Here is a 26,209-nt window from a genome sequence, read left to right on the forward strand (position 1 = left end):
CCCCATACCTGTTAGACCCACAGCTGGTAATGGGTCATTAGGGGTTCCCCCACATTTCCTGCTTTACGACATGCTAATTAGCTGTTATAAACCCTTTTCTCAAGTTTCTCAAAGTAATTGTGCTGAACGTGACAATGTTTTATTGAAAAGAACACAACTTGTTTTATCAATATCGCGGGTCTCTTCCAATAAAATGTCAAAGGCTGTGTCCATAGAGGGGGGAGCCGTGCTCCTCTGCGCTGACGCTGAGGCTCGTCTGCGCAATCAGGAGCAATTGCATGAACTAGCAGAGCCAGCGTGCGCGATCGGGAGGCGGGGGGAGGTGGCGCACTGACGTCACTGGGCCAATAGCCCGCGAAGCGTCAACGTCAAGGCGCCGTGATGTTGACTCTGCTTCGCTCTGATTGGAAGTTTTCAGCCAGATCGAGCTCAGAAACAGGTTCTGCTGGCGGCTAAAATTCCCTGCGCCTCAGCACGCCTGCGGACGCTCGCGGGAGCCCCCTCTCAAGACATCCTCATTGGGGATGACGGGGCTCATCGCCGAGCGTCCGCACGGCTCAGAGCCGACTGTCCTTCTACAGACGCAGCCTTAGTCAGCAGTTGATTCTCCTCCATACAAAAAGAAATCATAAGACATACTAACAATCTTTATTCATCTTTCTGACAGGTATTTACATACAGTCTCTCTGCATGTGGTCTAATGCAATATGTGGGATTCTGCCATTCGTTTTAGTGCCTGGTGCTATGTGAATATATATTTTTAAATATGAACACTGCATGTATTCAGTATGCGTTTCTCATCCCTCTCCTCAGCACACCACAGCCGTGGCAAGTTTTGGAAACAAATACTTGTGTGTTTGCTAATAAAAAAAAAACCTGATCTGGCAGGGATTCCCCAGAAGGGAGGGTAACAAGTGAAAACACATTACTGTGTAAGAACTTTCCATGGACTGTATATTGGACTAGATTTAGGAGTCATGCATTTATTTGTGAGGCTAGTTAATAATTATAAACCATACAATGAATGTACTTGTGGCACATGCAGGCAGGCTGCGCAGGCGGGGCGTGCAGACACCCGGCGAGTGCTGGGTTGCTAGGGAAGCTGCGGGCAGCAGTGTGAGGGGTGACCGGGTCGCCGGGGCTCTGGAGTGGTGCGATCGGAGGGCTCCGCCATCTTGGACGTTTTTGCGCGAGAACCGGTGCATGCGTAGGGGAGCATAGTTGCGGCGCCCATTAGGTACAGGCTCTGCAGAGGTACTACAAGTACAGAGGTACTACAAGCCTCTAGGGCTGCTCCTCAGGTGAGCGGAGACAGCCAATAGGGCTGCAGCTATCTCGGGAGGCAGTGATTGAGGCATTTGGCGCGCTGGGGACCACGCCAGTCGGAGAAGGGACGCAGAGGGGTAAGGTAGTGTCGGGGTAAAGGTGGCATCCCAGACTAGGCCAGATACCCCCCTTAGGCCCCGACTCACAGTAGGTTGTGGCTGCTACAGGGAAAGCCCATAGCTAGGGTCATTTCCCCAGTAGCTGCTTACAGTCAGGGTATAGCACCGGTGAGACGCCACGCGGTGATTGCGGCCTGTGGTCTGGGACCAGACCACCGTCGCAGTAATAGACTTTCAAAGATGAGACCCTCCAACGACAGTTCACCCCACGTAGAGGCGGATGCCTTCGCGGACGACGACGACGTTGGATCAGACGGATCCCTGTATGTTATTCAGCAGTACCCGGGTGATGGAGCCCCGAGCAAGTACCTCAACAAGTGAACCAACAGTTCACAGGATAGCGCTATTCCACACACTTTTGGGTGGGCCCTGACACTGGGAAAGGACATCAGGGATATTGGTGCCAAGCACCCTATGTACATTGAGGACACTCATCTGGTGTATTGGGATTGTGTGTGTGGGTTATATACTGTGGGGTACAGGATGATTATCCTGCGTTCAGTAAAACCAATTATTATATACCCTGTGTGTGATTATTATTGGTATTGTTCCTGTGCCCACCACGCTGAGATCCCTCGCAGGTTGAGGTGCTGCACCGAGGCTAACGAGATATCACCCCAGGCTCCCAGTGGCGGTGGCTCGGGCCTTCTGGTAGCCACTGGTAGTTCCTTCAGTGACGGGGGAAAGGGGGCTACATACTCTATAACAAACATGCATGTACTTTTATACTGAATTGTCAATTATTTGATTGGTAACGTGAATGCAACTATTTTGGACTATTAATCATTTGCATTATACATTTATATTTTTGCTATAGGCATAGTCACAAAAGTACTGTAAATAGTTTCTGTGTTTTACATTTCAAGAGCTTGAGAAAAAGGCTGATCAGTTTCCAGTTTACAAAATATAATTACTTTTCGGTTTGGAAAATGTTAAATTCTTTATAGTCATCCTGTCTGCTCTAGACCGGTTCATCAGTCTCTATTTTCAGTGGAAAACACGCAGAATTACAGAATACACATGTACTGTACGCTGCGTTATATGGGAAGAATGGATTATAAATCAGTAGTTAAGAGGTCCATGTTGTCTATTGATGAAGAAATATCAACAAGGCAAATATGACATTTGAAGGCCTGTTCAGATCTGTGATGCAATATGTTTTTATCCTGTATCTCTGAAGCGATCTAGCTACAGAGCTCTTCAGATGTCGATATTTACTAAAATGATAGTAGAAAATGGTATGAAAGTATCTCAACACGGGTACTGTATGCATCTAAATAACACTTCTTCCTGTCAGTTTTTCCACTTGCGTGGGTGTTGGGAGCAGGGAATATGTATACATTCTCCAGCAGGTAGGAATGGTTTCAAACTGCACCTGCACAATTCCATCCATGTATATTTTTGCTTATGGCAACCGAATGAAGAACATTTACTTTTTGTTCCAAGTATTTTCATTAAATAACTCATCTTATATATTAGAAAGTTGCAGTTAAATATTAAATGTATTGTACAGGATTTATAAAAGTACAATGTTTATATTTTCAGTTCCATTTGTTGTGGTAAGATCACCCCGTGCATATCATAACAGCAAAGTCATATATTTTTTTTTACTGGGGTCCAAAGTGATGAAAAATGATAAAACATTGAATTAAACACACATTCAAACTACACTAAAACCTAACATTTCAGCATTTGAATCCTTTCGGATTAATTACTTCTATTTTGCTGCATAAAAGCCTGTACATCTTTAACACTCTCTAATATTTTGTTTAAATTGGGGTTTTAGTTACATATTTGGCTGAGGTACGATAAGCTTTCCCACCAAACCAGGGTAACCCCCAATGCCTGTATATACACAATTTTATCGCAAAATAGTTTACATCAAATTTGACCCCCAACCCCTTCCAAAAGCATTTGCTTTCTATGCATTCCAGTCCATATTTAGCAAGTAGTAATATACTAATGAATGTATTTAAGCCTCAGAATCCTGCAGACAAAATAACCTCACTTCCTCTACTCATTTACTTCTTTAAAAAAAGTCCAATTCCATGTAGCCGGTCAAACCATTGTAAATTATTCTAGTCTTCTAATTGGCTTTCGGAACCAAATCTAACTATTCTAAAGGCAACAATTTGCCTCCCTTTGTTTGGAAATTATATTAGAAATGTATTTATTTGAGCCCTTTTAATGGGGGGTGGGGGGGGGGGGCAATCAAGTGTTGTCTTCACACGTTGCCCTCCCCGGCCTTATCAGAGTGCCCATAAAGATATGGGTAGGGAGACAGTCACTCTTGTTGAGCACACAGTGTAAACCCTTATTGAACACAGTGGCATATTAAACAAAAATACACACAAGTATATAAAGAGAAAATCAAACCCCTCCCAATTCTCAGGTCACCATGTTTACAAACTAACTTGAAAATATTATCTGAATACTCAGAGGTCAGATTTTAGTAAAAGGCATTTGCCACCTATGTTTCACCCCTTCCACATCACTGTAATTAGTAGCCTTTGATCCTAGGAGGGATTGCCCCTCTAACTACCTTTCGTGGCTTCCCATCAAATTGTATGCCACTTACAAAATTCTCCTCCTCACCTCCAAGGCATTACACGTTCCTCCCCCTCCCTATTTCTTAGCTTTGATTTCTCGTTATACCTGTGCTCTGCTCATGGTCTCCTCTTCAACTCTTTGGATTCTACCGCTTTCTCACATCTAAAATCTTTCACTCACTGCCCCCTACCTGTGGAACTTCCTAATTATCAATATACACCAAGCACTTTCTGTCTTCACTTGATCAAATTCAAAAACACATTTTCTGATTGTAACTACAAGGGAGCTACGGGGTGGGGGGGGGGAGAAGAGAGGTACGGGGTAGGGGGGGAGAAGAGAGGTACAGGGTGGGGGGGCTGAAGAGGGGTGGGGTGAGAAGATAGGTACGGGGTTGGGTGAGAAGATAAGTACGGGGTGGAGGGAGAAGATAGGTACAGGGTGGGGGGGAGAAGATAGGTACGGGGTGGGGGGAGAATATAGGTACGGGGTGGGGGGAGAAGATAGGTACGGTGTGGAGGGAGAAGATAGGTACGGGGTGGGGGGAGAAGATAGGTACGGTGTGGGGGGAGAAGATAGGTACGGTGTGGGGGGAGAAGATAGGTACGGGGTGGGGGGAGAAGATAGGTACGGGGTGGGGGGAGAAGATAGGTACGGGGTGGGGGAAGAAGATAGGTACGGGGTGGGGGGAGAAGATAGGTACGGGGTGGGGGGAGAAGATAGGTACGGGGTGGGGGGAGAAGATAGGTACGGGGTGGGGGGTAAGAGGTACGGGGTGGGGTAGGTACGGGGTGGAGGGGGGGAAGAGGTACGGGGTGGGGTAGGTACGGGGTGGGGGGGGGGGGGAAGAGGTATGGGGTGGGGGGAAGAGGTACGGGGTGGGGGGGAAGAGGTACGGGGTGGGGGGAAGAGGTACGGGGTGGGGGGAAGAGGTACGGGGTGGGGGGGAAGAGGTACGGGGTGGGGGGGAAGAGGTACGGGGTGGGGGGGAAGAGGTACGGGTGGGGGGGGGGGGGTAGAGGTACGGGTGGGGGGGGGTAGAGGTACGGGTGGGGGGGGGTAGAGGTACGGGGTCGGGGGGGAAGAGGTACGGGGTGGGGGGGGAAGAGGTACGGGGTGGGGGGGGGGAGAGGTACGGGGTGGGGGGGGGGGAAGAGGTACGGGGTGGGGGGGGGGGAAGAGGTACGGGGTGGGGGGGGGGGAAGAGGTACGGGGTGGGGGGGGGAAGAGGTACGGGGTGGAGGGGGGAGGTACGGGGTGGAGGGGGGAGGTACGGGGTGGAGGGGGGAGGTACAGGGTGGTGGGGGGGAAGAGGTACGGAGTGGGGTGGGGAAGAGGTACGGGTTGGGGAAGAGGTACAGGGTAGGGGGGAAGAGATACGGGTGGGGGGGAAGAGGTACAGGGTGGGGGGGCGGAAGAAGTATGGGGTGGGGGGGCGGAAGAGGTACGGGGGGGGGGAAGAGGTACGGGGTGGGGGGGGAAGAGGTACGGGGTGGGGGGGGAAGAGGTACGGGGTGGGGGGGAGAGATATGGGGGAGAGAGATATGGGGGAGAGAGAGATATGGGGGAGAGAGAGATATGGGGGAGAGAGAGATATGGGGGAGAGAGAGATATGGGGGAGAGAGAGATATGGGGGAGAGATATGGGGGAGAGAGAGATATGGGGGAGAGAGAGATATGGGGGAGAGAGAGATATGGGGGAGAGAGAGATGTGGGGGAGAGAGAGATGTGGGGGAGAGAGAGATGTGGGGGAGAGAGAGATGTGGGGGAGAGAGAGATGTGGGGGAGAGAGAGATGTGGGGGAGAGAGAGATGTGGGGGAGAGAGAGATGTGGGGGAGAGAGAGATGTGGGGGGAGAGAGAGATGTGGGGGGAGAGAGAGATATGGGGGGAGAGAGAGATATGGGGGGAGAGAGAGATATGGGGGGGAGAGAGATATGGGGGGGAGAGAGATATGGGGGGGAGAGAGATATGGGGGGGAGAGAGATATGGGGGGGGAGAGAGATATGGGGGGAGAGAGATATGGGGGGAGAGAGACATGGGGGGAGAGAGACATGGGGGGGAGAGAGACATGGGGGGGAGGGAGACATGGGGGGAGAGAGACATGGGTGGAGAGAGACATGGGTGGAGAGAGACATGGGGGGGAGAGAGATATGGGGGGAGAGAGATATGGGGGGAGAGAGATATGGGAGATATGGGGGAGAGAGATATTGGGGAGAGAGATATGGGGGAGAGAGATATGGGGGGGGGAGAGATATGGGGGGGATGAGATATGGGGGGGAGAGAGACATGGGAGGGGGGAGAGAGATGTGGGAAGGAGAGAGAGATATGGGGGGGGAGAGAGATAAGTGTGGGGAGAAATATGCATACATAAATGTGTTACGTTTTAAAACCATTTCATCATGTAACTTTTGTGTAAGAAAACGTAAGGCACTTTTTGAATTGACATTCTAGATTTTTTTGTGGTGCCTAGAAGTTAAATCATGGAAAGAATTATGGAAGTTGTACATCCCTGTAAGTAAAAAGTGAACTCAACTTTTGTTCTAAATCAAAAAGAAAAGGTATTTTTTCATAAACCCCCCCCCCCCAACAGTGAATGGGTACTTATCGAATACAGGATCACTTTCACTACACAAACGGTTGTTAAAGCTGCAGTTCAGGCTCCCGTTTTTTATTTATTTTTTTAGTTTTATCTGGGCAATCTCTACTTACCTAAAAAACTGCATAGCTGCCGGTTAATGCGTTCTCCGTCTATTGATCGGCAAAGTTTGACGACATCTTTAAATATGGGGAATGTAAATCGTTGCTATAGGAACAAGCATGCTTGTTAAAATAGAATACAAGAAAATTGGTCTTTCAAAGTTGTTTTTTTTAAAATCAGAAAATGCTAAAAGTATTTTTTCTTACTACAGAACAGATTTATTAAAAAAAACACACATGCAGGATATTGCCTGAACTGCAGCTTAAAAAGAGAAAAAGGAAAAAAACATTTAGGTAAATTAATGTAGTAAGGCTAAGAACACACAAGACATAGTGGCATTATAAATAGTTTCAAAATTAAATAATTGACATTTTTTATTTCCCCTTCAAATCTATGTATCAAAGTAATTGAATAATTTGACCAACAGATGCACCCTGTGTGTGCTGTAGGAGTTAGCGGAGTTAATACAAATTTCATGTATGGTGTATATTTAATGGGGAAAAAAAATCATAACATACTGTACTGTAGGAAAAAGGGGATGAGGGTTTGTAATCTAAGCATTGTCCAATGCAAATCAGAAAATACACATCAAGTATCCAGACGACAACAATAAAGCAAGTAGTGGTAGAAACACTTCCGAAGTAATTGCTGGACTTCAAATTGAAGCATTTCAATGAAAAATGATGATCCATATAGTTCTCTCATGACTAAGCATTCCCAGTGCAATTTTCCTTGCATTGTTATCATCACTGTGTGACATTATTGTGCCTAAGGAGTTCTATTCTGCCGATATCACACCATATAAAGCTGCCACCCATTGCAAGCCAGTCCAACACTAAATCAAACTAAATGCTTACTCACTTGATTTCATCTTTGCATTCAGTTGCGTCACTGTCCAAATTATAGAAGTATTCAGAGTAAAAATGCTTGTTAGAAAATATCTACAAGTGCTCCGTATGATTACGTTTTTTTTTTTTTAAGCACTCAGATTTCTCAGCTCGTTCTCTGAATCATCCAGTTGGTCTTAACACCCAAGTAACAATACTTACTCACACTAGAAAGCGATCCAACATACACCTCCCACGGCAAACACTGATTGTTGTTTAATAAACAAAAGAAAGAATCAAGCAGCCAGACTTGTTATTCCTGGGCGTTTTATTTCATAACCCAGTGAATGAAATCTCCACACACGTATCACCTATATCCATATATTATACATACATCCATATTTTAGAGGCACACACAATGGGAGCAATTCACAAAGCAGTGATAAAATCATTGCTGTTGCGTCCGATTCAGATTTTTGAAATCGTGCTTTAAGAAATTAAGCCAAACGCGGGATTCACAAATAAGTGAAGGGCATTTTTTTTTAAAGTCCGATCTCAAAACTGCACTTTTGGACCCCTGGCTGTTCCTCCTGAACAGGCCGGTAGAGGGGCTTTCCAGAACACAAAATACATTAGTAGCGCATTTCGCAACAGCGACGAGGTGCGAGATCGCAGCCTTGTGGAGGCAGTCTGAAATCCCTACGATTACCACAATTAGAAACAGAATTTGGTTTGTATGCCAGATGGAAAAATTAACACGTTTGGTTAACGATACTGGAGCTAAATTTCTAAAAGTCTGGATCATGTGGTTCGCACAAACAGACATCCCAGGAGTGAATGATGCTACGATATTGCTATGATAATTTTAGAAACGCGTTCTCCGCTGACCCAAAAGTGTAAAGAAAGCAAGAGGTACTTAAGTCCTAGGGAGAAGAAAAATAAAGAGGTTAAACAACAGAGGATCAAGCCACGCGGGGGGGGGGGGGGGGGGGCCCAGCCAGAACCCCAGAAATTAGCAATTCAACATTTTTGGAACGAGAAGTGGATCAAGAGGAGGACAGACGGACGCTTAAAAAATGGCGGTCGAGACTAGCAGCTGTAACTCGGCAAGCAGGGGGTCCCTGAGCCAGAAATTAAAGCGGTTCAGCTCAGGGACTCCCTGCTCCCCATCACTATTAAAAAATGACATTAAAGCAGCTTCATTACCTTAGCAGCTATCCACTAAGGCAATTAAGGGGGGTAAGGCACAATAGCAGCTTTATTGGGGGCAATTGCCTAGAGGGAAGAGGACTTGAGAAGGTCCAATACTCAGCCTCTCCAATGTGTGACCTGTCTTCCTCAAGTGGGGAGAGGCACTGCTAAATTTGGGCGATACCTGCCCTTAAGTACAGCCAGGAGGAGGGCACCACGTCTGTCTCATGATCGGTCATACCCAGGCCTGATGTCACCGCCTCCCGCTGTCACTCAAGTGCAGCACCAAGGATCCCATATCAACTACTGGCAACCTGATTGTATCAGGGTTTGCTGACAGGAGGGAAGCAAACTAGTAGCCACAGATGGCATGACTACATTGGTATTTGATTAATTGATTGCTGGTAATTTTGTTGTGTTTACTTATTTATTGTTGTTATTTGGTGATTGTTTTGATTGCATTGTATATTGTTGGTGGTTGTTTATTTTGTAGGTGGACCATTGACTGCAATAATGTTAAATCATGTCCATATTATATGGGCATGATGTACCCATTGTGCCAATAAATTGTTTTATTGGCATAAGTAATGTGTTGATTTTTCTATGTAATGTGGTTTCTTTTGGGTCTGGTTTTTTTTCCTTTACCATGTATTGCTATAGTGGTAAATCATGCTCATATTATAAAACTGCCAGAGTTGTCCCAATCTTCAAAATTGGGGACAAAAACACTGTCTCGAACTACAGGCCAATTTCTCTCCTCCCAATTCTATCCAAAGTCACAGAAAAATGTGTCCACTCCCAATTAAACGATTACTATACCAAGACAAATTTCCCTAGCCAATTCCTATCTGGCTTTCGCCCCAAACACTCCACCGTAACTACCCAGCTAAAAGTTTGCAATGAAATCCAGTGTGGAATGGAACTAGGACAACTCACTGATGCAATATTCCTAGATTTTGCAAAGGCTTTTGATACTGTTGATCATGTTATCTTGCTTAACAAACTCCAGTGCTCTGGAATAGGGAAGCATGCTTTAAACTGGTTTCAGTCCTACCTATCAGGTAGATCTCAACATGTGTCCATCTCAGGCTCTAACTCCAACCCGTTGGATATCACCTGTGGTGTCCCGCAAGGCTATGTTCTGGGCCCCTACTCTTCTCAGTGTTCATCAATGATCTTCCCACTGCTTGTCAGGAAGCTTCAATACACATGTATGCAGATGACACAATCCTATATGCACACAGCCCTAGCCTCTCTGACCTTGAACACATACTTCAATCTGACTTTTTGAGACTTGAAAATTGGATTTCCCAAAACAAACTGTTTTTAAACACTGACAAGACTGTAACAATGGTATATGGGATCAAGGCTAACTTTTTAAAGCTTCCAATGACTGCGCTCCAGATCAGAACCAAAGATAACACCACCCTAACTCCTGTTACTAGTTCTAAATACTTTGGCATATGGTTGACCCCCATTTAACATTAGAGATGTACATTGATACCCTGACATCCAAAACCTATGCCAAACTAGGTGTACTTTACAGGAACAAATTCTCCCTAAGTCTGCTGGTCAGAAAGCGTATCGCACAGCAGATGCTAATGACAATTATCGGCTATGGGGACATAGTATACGGCTCGGCACCCCAAACCCACCTTGGCAAATTTGATACCCTCTACAATTCGACATGCCGTTTTGTTCTCCAATGCAACTACAACACACATCACTGGGAAATGCTCAAAGAACTAGATTGGTAATCATTGGAGTCTAGGCACAAAGTTCATCTTTCCTGTCTTGCTTTCAAATACTTTCTGGGCAAGCTACCCATCTATCTGAACAAGCTCCTCACCTCTAACACATGCAGCACTAATGTGAGATCTGACTCCAAAGACTGTTCATGGTCAACAAAGGTTCAACAAAGTATCCGGCTGCTCCTCCTGTTACTGTGCCCCCCAAAACTGGAACAATCTACTGGAGACTCTCACAGCCACCACCAGTCTAAAAGCTGTCTCACATTTTAATCTGGTCTGTAACGGTTACATACGCCTATAATATATATATATAATATCTACTGTAACTGTGCATGTAATGTCTTGTATATAATGTATACCCTGTTCACTTATCTAACTGTGTTTGTAACCATGTATTATTTGTCATCTAAACTCTATGCCCAGGACATACTTGAAAACGAGAGGTAACTCTCAATGTATTACTTCCTGGTAAAACATGTTATAAATAAATACATATTATATGAGCATGATGTACCCACTGTACCAATGAATGGGTGGAGGTAGTTGCCTGGGGAGGGTGGTTAGGCCTTCTGGGTGGGTAGTGTGGGGGGGGGGGGTTAACCCCTTAATTACTATAGCGGTTATTAGCCACTAAGGTGATTAAGGGGTTAGGGGACATTAGATTGTATTTTTTATTGTACTGTATTGTTTGTGGCAACGGAGGACATGGACGGCGATGGTGATGAGGACGGCCTTCATCGTGGCAGCCTGGCAGGGGTGAGTGCAAGTTTTATTTACATTATTTCTGCTGGTTGTTTTAATTTAAATGGGCAAATGCACCATTATCCAGGGGGCTGTATTTATTTCAAACTATTGGACGTTGTGCTTTTTTTGGCACAAGATTGGTACCGCAGGCCAGCGGGGACCCCCGAACGGACACCCGCAGGGACCACCCGAGGGCCCCCAGACACCCACGGGAACCACCCATATGCCCCCAGACACCTACGTGGACCAACCAAGGGCACCCGGACACCGGCAGGGACCACCCGAGGACCCCCAGACACCCGTGGGAGCCACCCGCCGGCCTCTTCTATTAATGCTGTGCAAAAAAACAAAACAATGCTTTTATTCATGGTTCAGTCTCTTTTGCGCCAGAATTTAGCTGGTGAAAATAAATGTTGAGCTTTTACAGTACGATTCACTTATCACTGCTTTGTAAATTGCGTTGACTGGCAAAAGACGGCGGGGTTGCCTTTTTTTGCCCGATCGTACGACTTTTTTTTTTATCACCGACTGTGTTTTGGTTAAAACATGCCTTTTAAGCATGATACTGCAGTGTTATCACTACTTTGTGAATCGCGCTGCACGCAATATTGCACCAGAAAGGCATTTATCTCACTTGAAAACACTTGTCACTGCTTTGTGCACAGCTCCAATGTGTGAAATCAGAACCAGACATTCCAAAACCCTTAAGATTTTTCTAACTAAAATGCAATAAAATTATTTTAAAGATTCAGTTACAGGCATACCCCGGTTTAAGGACACTCACTTTAAGTACACTCACGAGTAAGGACATATCACCCATTAGGCAAACGGCAGCTCATGCATGCGCCTCTCAGCACGTCCTGAACAGCAATACCAGCTCCCTACCAGCTCCCTAGCCATGTGTAAAAATGGTGTACATCTCTTTCTCTTGCTGGCAGTAAGCCTGGTAAGTATGCAGGGTTGCCAGCAACAATCATGGAGGTTTGCCCTCACACCCTGGTGAGGTGTCATATGTAACAAAGGAAGTGACAACATGCTTTGTGTCCACTGTTAGTGACAAAGAGGTGGGTCTGCTTCTAGAGTCTATATAAGACACAGCACTGCCTAAAGTTAGGAGTTCTAGAGGGGTTATGTTCCAGTTCTGAAGTAGTCTACCAGAGTGTCTGCAGCAGTTCAAGGCTGTCAGAGTCAAGTGCAAGCTAACTACACACTGGACTGTGACCAGGGACCTGGCACAGATGGTGATCTCCCTTAGGGGAGAGGTGGACCAACTTTATTAAGAGAGGAGGAACCTTCTGAAGGGGGGTACCTCAACAAGATGAGCGGCTAAGCACGACCGCTATGAGGGGCAGTCTGCCTATGAAGATGTCTTTAAAGATGCCCTGGTTCAAAAGATCCCTTCTGTGTGAGAGTGAAGTTATTCTACAGAAGGAGGCACCAAGAAGGAGTTCCCCATCAGATACTTCCCCTGCAGCCGCAGAGATCCTGATGGGGTGGAGGCGCTGTAACCAAATGTGAGTAAGACTCCAAGCACACTACCTCAGACGCCTGTCATGGTGATATTCCCCATACCAACCAAGTGGGAGACTCAGGAGTCCTGTTGTCAGCAGGTGCACCACACATTGCACAGACATGTAATGGGGCCAGTAGACCACAGGGGCCAATGTGAGATTGGGTGGGGGCCCGTAAAACCGTTACACACACACACACACACACACACACACACACACACACATATATATATATATATATTGGAGAAACAAGAGAAAAAGCGCCTGATCCATGTGTAAAATCTGGTAACAAAATTTTAATAAAAAAATCACAAGACAAATGCACACTCACAATTTGTCAATGCAAATTAAGCATTGTATGGGTAAACCCATGCGCCAACAAGTAGCTGCTCGCCGAATGTTTACTTCAGTACATCAGACCTCACTGCTACCGGTGCATCACAGTATATATATATATATGTATAGTTACCAGAGTAGACAGAACTGGTCCGGTGGTCCGGTGACAGAGAGACAGCACACAGTGGTGTCTGTGGGAGGGTTTACTTGCTATGCATCTTAACCCTGGCTGTGCTCAAAGCTGTGACCATGCAGCAAGCTTAAGCCTATAGGGAACCATGTTAAAAATGGTTTTGAAGCAAAAGGTGGCACTGTGTGCTCATTTGCATGTCATTTCCCAGAATCCCTTGCTGCAGTGGAAGTGCTGTGTGCTGGGTGATAATGGTGAAAGGCGGGGTTGCAGACCTGTCTAAGACATGCAAATGAGCATACAGTAATATTTCCATTTGCTATATGCTTTGCTGTGGAGGTTGTCACTTTTTTACCCACCATAACTTAACTAAGTACACACACACACACAAATAGTTATGGTGGGTGAAAAAGCAACAAAAAACCTCCACCGCTAGCATAAAGCCAATTAAGAATATCACTTGTGAGCACATTCACATGTCTTAGACAGGTCTGCAACCCTGCCTTTCAGCCATTATCACCCCTTTTGAGGGAGCGGGGGGGGGGGGGAGGGGGTGGAATCTATGTGAGGAGCAGGGGGGGGGGGGGCTCTCTGTGCTGCCCAATCCCTGCCTGTCCTGCCCGTCTTGTTTCTAATCTACACAGTATGTGACAATTAATCTGTACTGTGGGTTATAAAAACTGCAACTCCCATAATTCCCTTAGGCTGCATTTATAGTATTGGCTACAGCGACTGAGACATTGCGTAGCGCCGAAGTAATACATGTTTCCGTCGCGGGTGCCCATAGTGGGCACAACCGCGTCGGCACGCTGTCGCTGGTTGTCAAAATAATTTTTACTTCTTCAGCGATCGCCGAGTGATGTCAGCGGCATGTGAGCGGTTCAGCCAATGAGGGTGGACCGCTCACGGCCACACCTCCGCCAAGCCCCCTGTTTGCCCTCTCTTATATATTGCACTTTAAGCAGGAATCGCTATTACAACGGCGACGGCTGACGTCACACGGTCACCGTCGCCCTAACTATAAACGCAGCCTTAGCCTGCGCTTATAATGCCGGCGACGGCAACGCAATGTCGCGTCAAAACAAATGCATTGCCGCCATCGCGTGCGCTTACAGTAAGCGCGACGGCTTGGTCGCGATCGCTGGAAGTCATCTCGATTTGATTTTTACATCAACTGTAGCCTGACGTCGCCGGCACTAAGCGTAGCCTTAGTTGCACATGCGCAGTAGCACACAGAGCTGTTACCCGGATGTAGACTGTGTCTCCACTTCCTGGAAATCACTCCGATTGCTGCAGAGGGAGAAGGGAGAGCACAGCGCCTATACTGCGGCTAAAATGCACTCTCCCCAGACGAGGGCATTTGTCGAGCCCTGGTTATCATATCCCCACTTAGATTTGTTTACATAAGTATAGCATAGCCTCCCGGCCGCTACTTCTTTTTCCTGGGCCCTTCCAGTGTCAGTCCTGTTAGGAGCAGGCAGTGGAGTGGTTAATTCCTTCTTTAGGCTCCGTGTGTGTATTGCAGACTTTGAAACATTTCAGGTATTCAAGGACAGGCCTAGCAACCACCAGAGAGTGTCAGCCTGAGAGATGGATACCGATTGGAGATCGCTACATTTGGATGAACCAATCAGTATTCAAACTGTTCTGACATAGGGCAGGGTTTCAACCCCCAATCTCAGGTTATAAATTCTGACACTCTCCTAAATTCTAGAGTTAAGAAGAGTTCAGTTGTTCCTGGTTGAACTTTCTCCTCCACTTGTGGAGCGAGGAGCCTCTTCCTCCATCCCACCAGGGGATTGGAGGAAAGTGTAACAGGCCTGAAAGGGGCCAAATGCCTGAGTCAGGGCTCTGACCAGCATGGGGGACAAGAGAGAAAAGGGATACCTCTGTGCTTGCTGTATTATTACCATCTGCCTGCAATAAAGCCAGTTGTATCAGAAACAGTGTGATTACTGTCTGCTGCTGTGAAGGAAGACAAGGTGTCAGTATGGAACATCCCCTGCCCCTGCAGAGAATCTGTGCTGACTGGAGGCGCTGCACCAATGAAGAATAAAGGTAACCTGCACCACTGTTCTTGCTCTCCCCACACCACTGCGGAGCAGTCAGCCCCCCTGTTTACCCCAGGTACACAGCACCATACCTTGATAGAAGTAGCTAGAAGAATCAGACCCCCCCCCCCCCAATTGCACTTAGGGTGGGGGTAAAAGGGCTACATAAGAAAAGAGGCATCTAATTTTGCTGACCTTTCCTCCCAACTCAGATTTTCCCATCCCCTTTATTAATTTGGTGACTCTTCCCTGTACTTTTTCTAGTTCCATAATGTATTTTTTATGGAGTAATGCCCAAAACTGTACTCCATATTCAAAGGAGAGGTCTTACTAATGATTTATAACAGTGATTCCCAACTCTAGTCCTAAAGGAACCCCAACAGGTCAGGTTTAAAGGATATCCCTGCTTCAGCATAGGTGGCTCAAACAAAATGACTGAGCCACCTGTGCTGAAACAGGGATGTCCTTCAAACCTAACCTGTTGGGGATACTCGAGGACTGAAGTTGGGAATCTCTGATTTATACAGTGGCAAAATTATGCTTTCTTCCCTTCCATAACCTGTTTTTTTGTAAGATAAGATCTTATTTCCCTTGGCAGCTATTGCTGGACATTGAGCACTATTACTAAGCCTGCATCTACAAACACTTGTTACACCCCTTCCCTACTGCTGAGTTAAACTGCAGGCGCTATGTACTATGGTGCTACCCGATGGGCTTACAGGGAGGGGGCCTAAGCCTCTGCTCCTGGGGAGAATAGGTACAGCGCCTCCACCCGTGAGGATCCCAGCGTTGGCGTGATAGTTCCTCACAAGAACCGGTATACCTATACTGTATACCTCACAATGAATCACACTCACAACGGGGTATAATATATGCTTTACTGGGTCCACCAGAAATGCCCAACCGATAACAATATACAACACAGCGAAATACAATAACAATTGTTCCCCCACAACACTTGGGGTGCCCTTGGCACCAAGAACCCGTGTCCATAGAACCTCCCTTGTCCCAAATGTATATGTGAGGGCAGCGCTATCCTCCCCCTTGTATCGTTGGTGCACTTGGAACCTTCCTGGTACAGGCCTGTAACCAGGGGATGCGCGGGCTCTTCAACCCTAATCCCCTCACGTTCAGGCTGCACACGCGGTGCTGTCTCCAGTCGGAGTAACCCACGGCTCAGCCTGGTGTCCTGCTCCGCTGGGTAATCCCTATACGGGGAGCGATCCCTCACACACTCAGCTACCATGAGGGGGCTACCAGGGGCCTAGGGGGGTAAAGTCTGGCCTTGTCCAAGAAGCCGACTGCTCCCTGGACACCAACTCCTACTTCCACATCTCCCTCAGCACTGCCTCGCTGGCTCCAGTCTCGCGGAGGATATTCCTGGTCCACAGGCCCTCCCCTTCCGGCGGTGCCAACCACAAAATGACCACCACCACGCTACACACAGCCCATACATAAAACAAGCGGCGCCGACCGCAAGATTGCCGCCGCAACTTTCCCTGATCCTTCTGACCACGGAACCGGCTCCCTATGGAGGTAAGGGGAGTGCCCTGCTACACACTCATAAATACTTCACCATCAAGGATGGGACAGATTTTGTCCCATTTAATTTGTTAGTAGCCGGTTTATTCTTGCTTTCCAAATGCATAACCTCATATTTGCCTGTATTAAACCTAATTTGCCATTTACCTGCCCAAGTTTCCTATAGAGAGACATTACATCCTGCTCCGATTTTACCACAGTACCTTACAAAATTTAGATGGAGACTTCTCTCTGTGCCAACGTCAAGTTCATTAATAAAGTTAAAAAGCAGCAGCCCAAGTACCGAATCTTGAAAAAGTTCCATTTATGTAGGGTGACCATTTGTCCCGGTTTTGCCGGGACAGTTCTGTTTTTTTGTGCCCTGTCCCGGTTGCTGGTCCGTCCTGGAAATGTACCGGTTTTTGGCCCTGGTCCCGGTATGCGGCGAGGCGGCGGCGGTGAGGAGATGCGGGAGCAGGTAAGTTTTTTGTCTATGTAGAATGAATACTGAGCCTGTAGAATGAATAAATGGATGCAGGGGGGCGGGGCTTAGAATGCCGGCCGGGCTGCAGGTCAGAGGGTGCTGGGGCGGGGCTTCCGCTTCCTTCTGCAGAGCACACGGTGAGTGGTGTGTCTCTCTTCCCGCTCCTGGCTCCTCTGTCGGCTGCGCGGTGTTCCCCCTCCCCCCCCAGGTGATAGGAGGAGGTAGGTGGGTGGGTGTGTATCAGTGTGGGTGGGTGTGTATCAGTGTGGGTGGGTGTGTATCAGTGTGGGTGTGTATCAGTGTGGGTGGGTGTGTATCAGGGGGTGGGGGTGTATCAGGGGGGGGTGTATCAGGGGGTGGGGGTGTGTGTATCAGTGTGTGGGTGTGTATCAGTGTGGGGGTGTGTATCAGTGGGTGGGTGTGGGTGTGCGTATCGGTGTGGGTGTATCAGTGGGTGTATCAGTGGGTGTGGGGGTGGGTGGATTGGTCGGTTATCGGTGGATGGGTGGTTATCGGTTTATCGGTGGATGGGTATCGGTGGGTGGGTATCAGAGTTATCAGTGGGTGGGTGGGTTTCGGTGGGTGGGTATCAGTTGGGGTGGGGGTGTGTATATCAGTGTGGGTGGGTGTGTATCAGTGGGTGTGTGGGTGTGTATCAGTGGGTGTGTATCAGTGGGTGTGTGGGTGTATCAGTGGGTGTGTGGGTGTATGTATCAGTGGGTGTGTGTGTGTGTGCGGGTGTGTATCAGTGGGTGTGGGTGTGTATCTGTGGGTGTGTGTGTGTCAGTGGGTGTGTGTGTGTGTGTGTGTGTGTATCAGTGGGTGTGTGGGTGTGTATCAGTGGGTGTGTGGGTGTGTGTATCAGTGGGTGTGTGGGTGTGTGTATCAGTGGGTGTGTGGGTGTGTGTATCAGTGGTTGTTGAATCCAGCAGCCCCATAATACCACTTGCGTATACCTTCCAGAAAACGGCCTGATGCTGCAACCGGTGCTCTTGCCGCCATGTTGCACGGGCCTCTGCACTACGGGTGTGTGTATCAGTGGGTGTGTGGGTGTATCAGTGGGTGTGTGGGTGTATCAGTGGGTGTGTGGGTGTATCAGTGGGTGGGTGTGTGTGCGGGTGTGTATCAGTGGGTGTGGGGGTGGGGGTGGGTGTGTCAGTGGGTGTGGGTGTATCAGTGTGTGTGTGTGTATGTCAGTGGGTGGGTGTGTGTATCAGTGGGTGGGTGTGTGTATCAGTGGGTGGGTGTGTATGTGTGTGTCACCCTCTCTCTCACCCAGTCTCACTCACTCACCCAGTCTCACTCACTCACCCCGTCTCACTCACTCACCCCGTCTCACTCACTCACCCCGTCTCACTCACTCACCCCGTCTCACTCACTCACCCCGTCTCACTTACTCACCCCGTCTCACTCACCCCGTCTCACTCACTCACCCTCACTCACTCACCCTTTCTCACTCACTCACCCTCACTCACTCACCCTCACTCACCCACCCTCACTCACCCACCCTCATCCTGTCTCACTCATTCACCCTCTCACCTTGTCTCACTCACTCACCCTCTCACCTTGTCTCACTCACTCACCCTCTCACCTTGTCTCACTCACTCACCCTCTCACCTTGTCTCACTCACTCACCCTGTCTCCCTGTCTCACTCACCCTGTCTCACTCACTCACCCTGTCTCACTCACTCACCCTGTCTCACTCACTCACCCTGTCTCACTCACCCTGTCTCACCCTGTCTCACTCACTCTCTGTCTCACCCTGTCTCACTCACTCTCTGTCTCACTCTTTGTCACTCTGTCTCATCTTAACTGCCCTATACATACACTGAAATAACCAATACTGCTTTCTTCCAGATCTGACTCAAGTTTCACATGTGAGACCTCGGAAGACAGGTAGGGAACACCTCCCCTCCTGTATAGTACCTTGAGGTACTGCGGATCAGGTAAGATCCCAGGTGGGATTGCTGCTTTAGAAATTGTGAAGAGGGGGCATCCTGACACTGGTTAAGGTGTATAATTCACATCTGGCTTTTTTTCCCCGATTAGTGTGGTACACACAAACACACGAAACAAGGACTAATTGTAGTAAAGTATAAGTGTAATACAATAAATAAACTGTTATGTAAAAAACTAATCCTGTTATTAGTTCTTACTAGATATGTATTCAATTTATTTTTTAATTGGTGGGGCTAGGTAGCGAGTAGATTTTTTGGTTGGGCAAGTAGATTTTTTTGTTTTGGTGGGGGGGGGGGGGGGGGAAGGGTTGAGCATAATTTCTGTTGGCGGCCCTGCGGGGGGAGAAGGTAGAGAAGAGTATGGGAAGAGGTAGAATGAATAATACAGCATCAATGGTGACACTATTAGATAAATATCATTATAATATTCATTTTTAGTAATACCATATGTTGTATTAATTTAAAAAAATTGTGTCCCGGGTTTTCATTTTCAAAATCTGGTCACCCTACATTTATGACAACTCTGTTGTATATCCTTCAACCCGTTTTGTGCAAATATTTTTACCAAGAGCAAATTTCCTTTATTTTGTACACTAACCTTTTGTGGCACAGTAACAAAAGCCTTTGCAAAATCTAAATCTACCCAGCTTTAATTCCTACTGCTGTCCTCAAAGAAACTAATAAGGTTAGTTTGGCACGACCTATCCTACATAAAGCCATGCCAACTATTACTAATAATTTTGTTATACATTAGGTATTCCTGAATACTATCCTGTACTAAACCTTCAAGTATTTTTTCAGGTCTGTGAGCTAGCTCCATTTTTTAATATAGGCACCACATCTGTTTTGTGCCAATTTTAATGGTACTGAGCCTGTGGAAACGGTCCTTGAAAATTAAATAATGGTTTGGCCGTTACTGAACTTTGCTCCTTAAGAAGTTGTTGATGAGACCAATTATAAAGTTTTTTGGGAGGTGCAACACCTGAACCAAAAAAAGGTTGTACCATTATAATTGTTGTAAAAGGGGAATTTTGAAACCTCTATTTCTTTTCGATTAATACGTCATGTGGAGTTTTAGTTATGCTTTGAATTGTTTGCATATTTGCTATAGATTGGTAAAAAAAAAAAAAAACGAAACAAAATAGAGGAGTTGTGCCAAACCAGAACCAAACCTAACTTTTTTATAAACAAAAACACACACCCACAGCCAAAACATGAATAATGTCTAGAACCAAAACGACAAGTGAATGTGCCCGCCCAGTATGAGATCATGGGTGGGCAACAAGCAGGGGCTACACCTGCTGGCCGCCCCAGCAGGCTTCTCCACCCAGGGCAGAGGGAGATGTTGCTGCTATGGATCATGTTTTCTCTCTGCCCCCCCAGATGCCTAATGAGAATGCGGTGATAAATACTTCCCTGCAGTATTCACCAGTATGCCGACATTCTCTAGCTAACTAGAGATGGGCATATGTGGTCCTTGAAGTATATTAATGTTGTCTACCACTGTATATTACATGCATTAAGATATGGTTTTAACCACTATTCTTATAGCAATATGATCAGGTATGTTCACTGCAAGGATTCTCCAAAATACCCTTGGGGGGACACTAGTATAAACCTCTAGGTCTGTATCATTCTAAAGTCCACCCAAAAGGATTGAGAATTATTACTGACCAAGTACTGTACAATGAGATACATTTTTGTTGTCCCTTGCAGACCCGCAGACCCGAGAATAAAAATCGATAGTTGTATTGAAATATACACACAACACATGTTGCAACATACAGTATGACTACATTATAGGCTGTCCTGTTATACAGGGTGGTCCAAGATGAGAAGCCCCGTTCGTTACTGTTGAGATGAGGTACGGCTAGCATTCAGTTGCCATCCAGTAAAGTTTAGTGTTTCATTATGCAGCAAGCAACTGACCAACAAATATTTGTCATGGTTTCAAAAAATGTCTTCATGTTATTAGGGGCCTGTAACAGGGGATTTATCCCTGTTCAAAAACGTGCCTCTAATCCACGTGCCTCTAATCCAGCAGTGTGGAGGTTAGCTGCTGGTAGACAATTAACCAACACCACCTGGCTGATTACAGGTGTCAGAAAAAGCCTGCCTCTGAGACAGGAAGGGAGACTCTTCCTGAGCTCACACGTGAGCTGAACCAGGAAACAGACAGAGCAGAGGTTCCTGAGTCTCACAGGTGAGACTGACCGAGGGAACACAGAGATTTCTGGAGCTTGCAAGATACAACCCAGCTGACAATTAATACTTCTAAACCTGGATCCTGACATTACCTTAGTGCACAAGGGTGCGGGCACCAGGAGAACAGAGAAGCCTTCCCCTACAGCTACAAGAGACAGATAAGACTTTTCTTATAAGACTGTTATCTATATCTATATTTATATGTCTCTATGTTTTGGGCTGGTGAATCGCTGGGCTAACCACGCAGTTAAAGAGGGCTGGACTGCAAGTGTAAATATACTCCAAAGTGGAGCAGATTTAGTTTGGCTCACTATTTTTCATATGTTTGCTGTGTTTAAAGCGACAGGCACAATAAAGCCTTATTTTAATTTCACCTTAAAACAGTCTCCATTGCATACCTCTGCACATGTCCTCTTAGGGCCCATATCAAAATTGATTTGAAGCAAATGGTGACACAGTGGGCTCATCTGCAAGTCATTATATTGAATGAATGTTTGGAAAAAATCAAATTAAAAACTATTGTTAAAGTTAAAATGTTTTCTTTTCCTTGCTGCAGTGGAAGCACTGTATTCTATGAGATAATGGTGAAAAGCAGGGTTGCAGGCCTGTCTAAGACATGTGACTGTGCTCACAAGTAATATTTTCATTTGCTGTATGCTATGCGGTGGAGGGTTTGTCACTTTTTCACCCACCAGAACTTATTTAAGGTGTGGTTACATTTTATTTAAAATTATACCAGGTCTATGAATGGGGCCTCTATGTTGGGCCACCCTGTATATTTCCATATGGGTTATGGTTTCTCTTTTGATCTTAACTGTATTCTGTGGAGTGTTCTCCTCCAGAGGATTCCCCTAGAACCTATCACATCAACACTAATTCTTATTCTGTCATAATTTACCTAATGTACGTAATAAACACACAATCCAAGTAGCAGGGTTTTCCGTGTTCCTGTGCAGAACAGGTCCACTCAGGCCATTCTCCCTCCACTGCAGAGGTAAATGGGAATTTTCACAGGTAGTGTTAGGACCTGCATATACTGGTTATGCCGTGACGTGGCTGCAGGCTTATAACGCTTTGGACAAAGGGTTTAACTAAATGACCCTTATTCATCAGAATACAAACATTGAAGTATTTAACTATGTATTTTGGCACATTGGATGTAGCATTGGGTATTTTTGTCTTTTGTTATATACCTAATGTATGTAGAAATATCTATGTTTTGCACAATGTTAATTAATTTGGTAGCCGCTGGGTAGCCATTTCTATATAGTACCATATCCTTCCTAGCAAAGTAGAACAGGAAAATAATACAATTAACAGTCGTTTCTTACATAGTGCTGACAATGTACACCGCCATACATAATGTAGACTTCTGCTGGCACAAGCTTTTCTTGGCCCATTGAGTTTACAAACTAATTCTGGTGCTTGAAGCACAGAAAGATAAAGTGGCTTGCACAAGGTCAGAAGGAGAACTGGGGTTGGAACGGGATTCGCCCGCTTCAAAGGCATCGACATTAACAATGAGCTACCACTACAGCGGTTTGTAATCAGTTTGTACGCAGCACTCTGAAACTGAACTAAAACCCAGATTACTGTACTTGCACTGCATGGAAACAGCTTGCAGCATAAAATCACTGGCACTAGACAGCATCAAATTCAACAAATAGGTGGGAAATGTCTCCTTTAATTAGAAGTTGAGAGAGGAAAAATGATATATATACTCAATAAATGGAAGTTTCCACAGCAATAACCTCTACACTGGAGATTTCTTTTTTTTTATCTAACAGAAGGCATTGGAAAAGTGCAGGACTGAACAAAGTCACAATTTTACAATAAATAAACTATCATGACAGCCCTGTTTGAAGAATATATTTAGATCAAATAAAGATAGCTCATTGTTTGTATCCTAAACATTAAGCAGCTCTGTTTAGCAGTCAACATTAAAGAAACAAAAAGGTCATAAAAGTAACGTGTTTGTCACGTACTGTAGTAGTACCGCTCCTCCCGTCACACACGCTTTAAAGCTTTAATATAAATTATTGTAAGATCAAACTCACAAGGGGTTCGTTATTATATTATTTTTAAAAAAAAGATACTGTCTGAACACAACACATACAGTATTACTGTTAAAGATTTATATAAATTCTAACATACATTTAGTGCTGTCCTGTGGCCCCTTAAAACGTCAGCCCGGGGCCCATTAAACCATTATAGAAACTGATGTGGAGGCTGAGGTCCCAGTGCATGCGCGCCCGGCAGAGGGGCGGCGTGTGCACAACGCTGCACCCGCACCCGCAATCCTGGGAGAGGTTGTGATGGGAAGGGGGCGTGGCAGGGGGGTTGCGGGGGCGTGGCCATGACCTCACGCAGCTGGTTTCGCCCTCATTGGCTGAACCTCCGGCGGGGGTGTGGCCACGGCTCCGTCGCAAGTTCCACACACAATTTTTTTTGTATGTGTAATCTTGCAGTACAGCGCGGCTGCTGAATGTGTGCAGACGCATGTACTCTGCCCTGAGTGACTGGGGGGCCAGTGCTTGTGCGCACAGCGAACGCAGTCACTGGGACCGCAGCCTTACTGTTCCATCTGTACTGTTCCAGCTCAGGTTACTATACCCTTCTTGCCTAGACATCCATTTCTACATTCAAGTAGAACGTTTTAGCAAGCTAGTGAAGGTTACACACTACCGGCACTTTATGGAACCAATATGTACCCCAAGAATAGGCATGTCTCTAAATCCTTAACTGTTTAGCAAGCTTAATTGACCTTAAAAAAAAAACAACCTCACACTGATGATACCCAACAAGGTTGAAACATACCTGTGAGTGGTTTGACTTGCTTTGCTAGTTCCATACTGTGCTTAAAAGCTGTGTGAACGGCGGTGCATTTGCTTAAATGGGCTCCATGTGTATGGATATTCTAGGCAAAAGGTGACACGTGTGCTCATTTGCATGTCATTTCCCAGGATCCCTTGCTGCAGTGGAAGCACTGTATGCTAGGTCAGGAGAGCGCAAACTTTTTGTGCTGCGCCCCCCTGTCTCTCTGCCCCCGGCTATCGCGCCCCTCTGCCTACCTTTATCCGCGTCAGATGACGCTGCGTGGGCGTGTGACGTCAGGTCACTTGGTGCTGCGGCGTCTATTGACGCCGCGTTGCCATGGCGACGCAACACAGACTGCTGAATCCCGGTAAGTAAACAGTTGCAGGGGCCTCACGCGATCCCCCGGCATTTAATTTAAATACCTGGGGGAAGAGCGCGGGGCCTCTGCAACTGCCCGCGCCCTCCCAGCACAATCTCCCGCCCCCCCTGGGGGTCGCGCCCCCCACTTTGCGCACCGCTGTGCTAGGTGATAATGGTGAAATGCAGGGTTCCAGACCTGTCTAAGACACGTGAATGTGTTCACAAGTGATATTCTTTATTGGCTACATGCCAACGGTGGAGGTTTTTTTGTTGCCTTTTCACCCTCCATAACACATATATACATATATACATACATACATACATACATACATACATACATACATACATACATACATACATACATACATATATCCTAAAATGAGGATCCAATTGAGAATATGTACCAGGATCTCAACAGGGACAGTAACAGGTTTAGCATGTTTAAAGACTCTTCTGACTATGATTGCACGCAAAAAATATATAGTTGACGTATAGTAGATTTTCAATGAAAATATTTCACATGAATTACATTTTCTGGATGGTTTCCAAATACAACATTTCTACGGTTACAAGTAAGACAATTCATATTGTTATATAAATTCACTATATTTAGACAGCCAAAGTAACTGGCGGCTAAGAAAACAACTGCTGCAAAGAAAAATTGATCAAAGAAGGGCCAATATTACAGCAATATCCACATTAATAAATGACATGATGGTAGTGATCGGATAGAAGCAGGCAAAGGAATGAGTCTCCAACTCTCCGTTGAAACTCCACTTCAATGCATCGTTCTGGTTAGAATCTTAGAAATATACACAACAGCCTGGGGGAAATTCAGGATTGTTGAATATGGGAGTCAGTAGTGTTGGACTGGCTGTCAGACCATATTTATCTTTATTTCTAGACCACATTCGCCATGTACATTTCATTGCTCCCAGTTTTAATGTTTCCGAGAAGGTCTCTCTTCCCCTCTTGGTCCACATGGCGGCCGGGAGAGAGAGAGGTCTCGTGTAGGTAGACTCTATTCCCACCCAGCAACTTGTATTTGGATCGTTATTCCACATTATTGCTTGTTTGAGTTGGGACGCCGAATAGTATTTAATGATATCCGGGACTGCCAAGCCTCCGCTATCTTTTGGAGCTAGCAAAATAGATCTAGCTACCCTGGGTCTTTTGTTTTGCCAGATGAATTGGAAAATTCTGTTTTGCATATTTTTAAGCTCTGATATTGGGATATTTATTGGGAGAGTCTGGAAGTAATACAGGAGCCTTGGTAGGATATTCATTTTGACCGTGGCTATTCTGCCTAGCCAAGATATCTGATATTCATTCCAGCTCTGGAGGTCCTTTTTTAACCTCTCAAACAGAGACTCAATAAATTCAAGACGTTAAAGCTGATGGTAGCTGACGACTTTGTAGACAATGGTAAAATCTTACCTCTCCCAGAGCTGGAGAAAAAACACCAAATAGTTAAAGTACCAGTGTTTGGTTTCCTCCAAATCAAACACTACCTGCAATCAGTCTCCAAAGATTCGACATTCCAACCAAATTTTGAAAGACTGTGTAGGAAAGGATACTACTGTAAAGGGCTGATCTCGGAGATATATCTGGGCCTGGCACGATCGGGGGGTT

At 46.1% G+C, this 26,209-nt stretch overlaps 1 protein-coding gene across 4 annotated transcripts in view; it reads right to left on the reverse strand.

Moving 5' to 3' along the window:
• TNFAIP8 (TNF alpha induced protein 8) overlaps positions 1–26,209 on the reverse strand; it is a 150,586-nt gene that overhangs the window by 40,108 nt on the left and 84,269 nt on the right. Inside the window, exons 1-2 of one of the 4 annotated variants that reach the window (XM_075601125.1) lie at positions 7,553–7,685; positions 6,703–6,796 (exon numbers count right to left, since the gene is read on the reverse strand). The exons of 2 other annotated variants lie outside the window; for them this stretch is intronic. Coding sequence is in view for 1 of the 2 variants with exons in the window: in XM_075601109.1 (XP_075457224.1) it covers positions 7,553–7,562 (10 nt within the window). In the remaining variant the exon portion in view is untranslated. Of the gene's footprint in view, positions 1–6,702; positions 6,797–7,552; positions 7,686–26,209 lie in introns of those variants that run through there. One more of the 4 variants, XM_075601109.1, reaches the window with a different exon arrangement.

This window comes from Ascaphus truei, chromosome 1, assembly GCF_040206685.1.
Source record: "Ascaphus truei isolate aAscTru1 chromosome 1, aAscTru1.hap1, whole genome shotgun sequence".
NCBI lineage: Eukaryota > Metazoa > Chordata > Amphibia > Anura > Ascaphidae > Ascaphus > Ascaphus truei.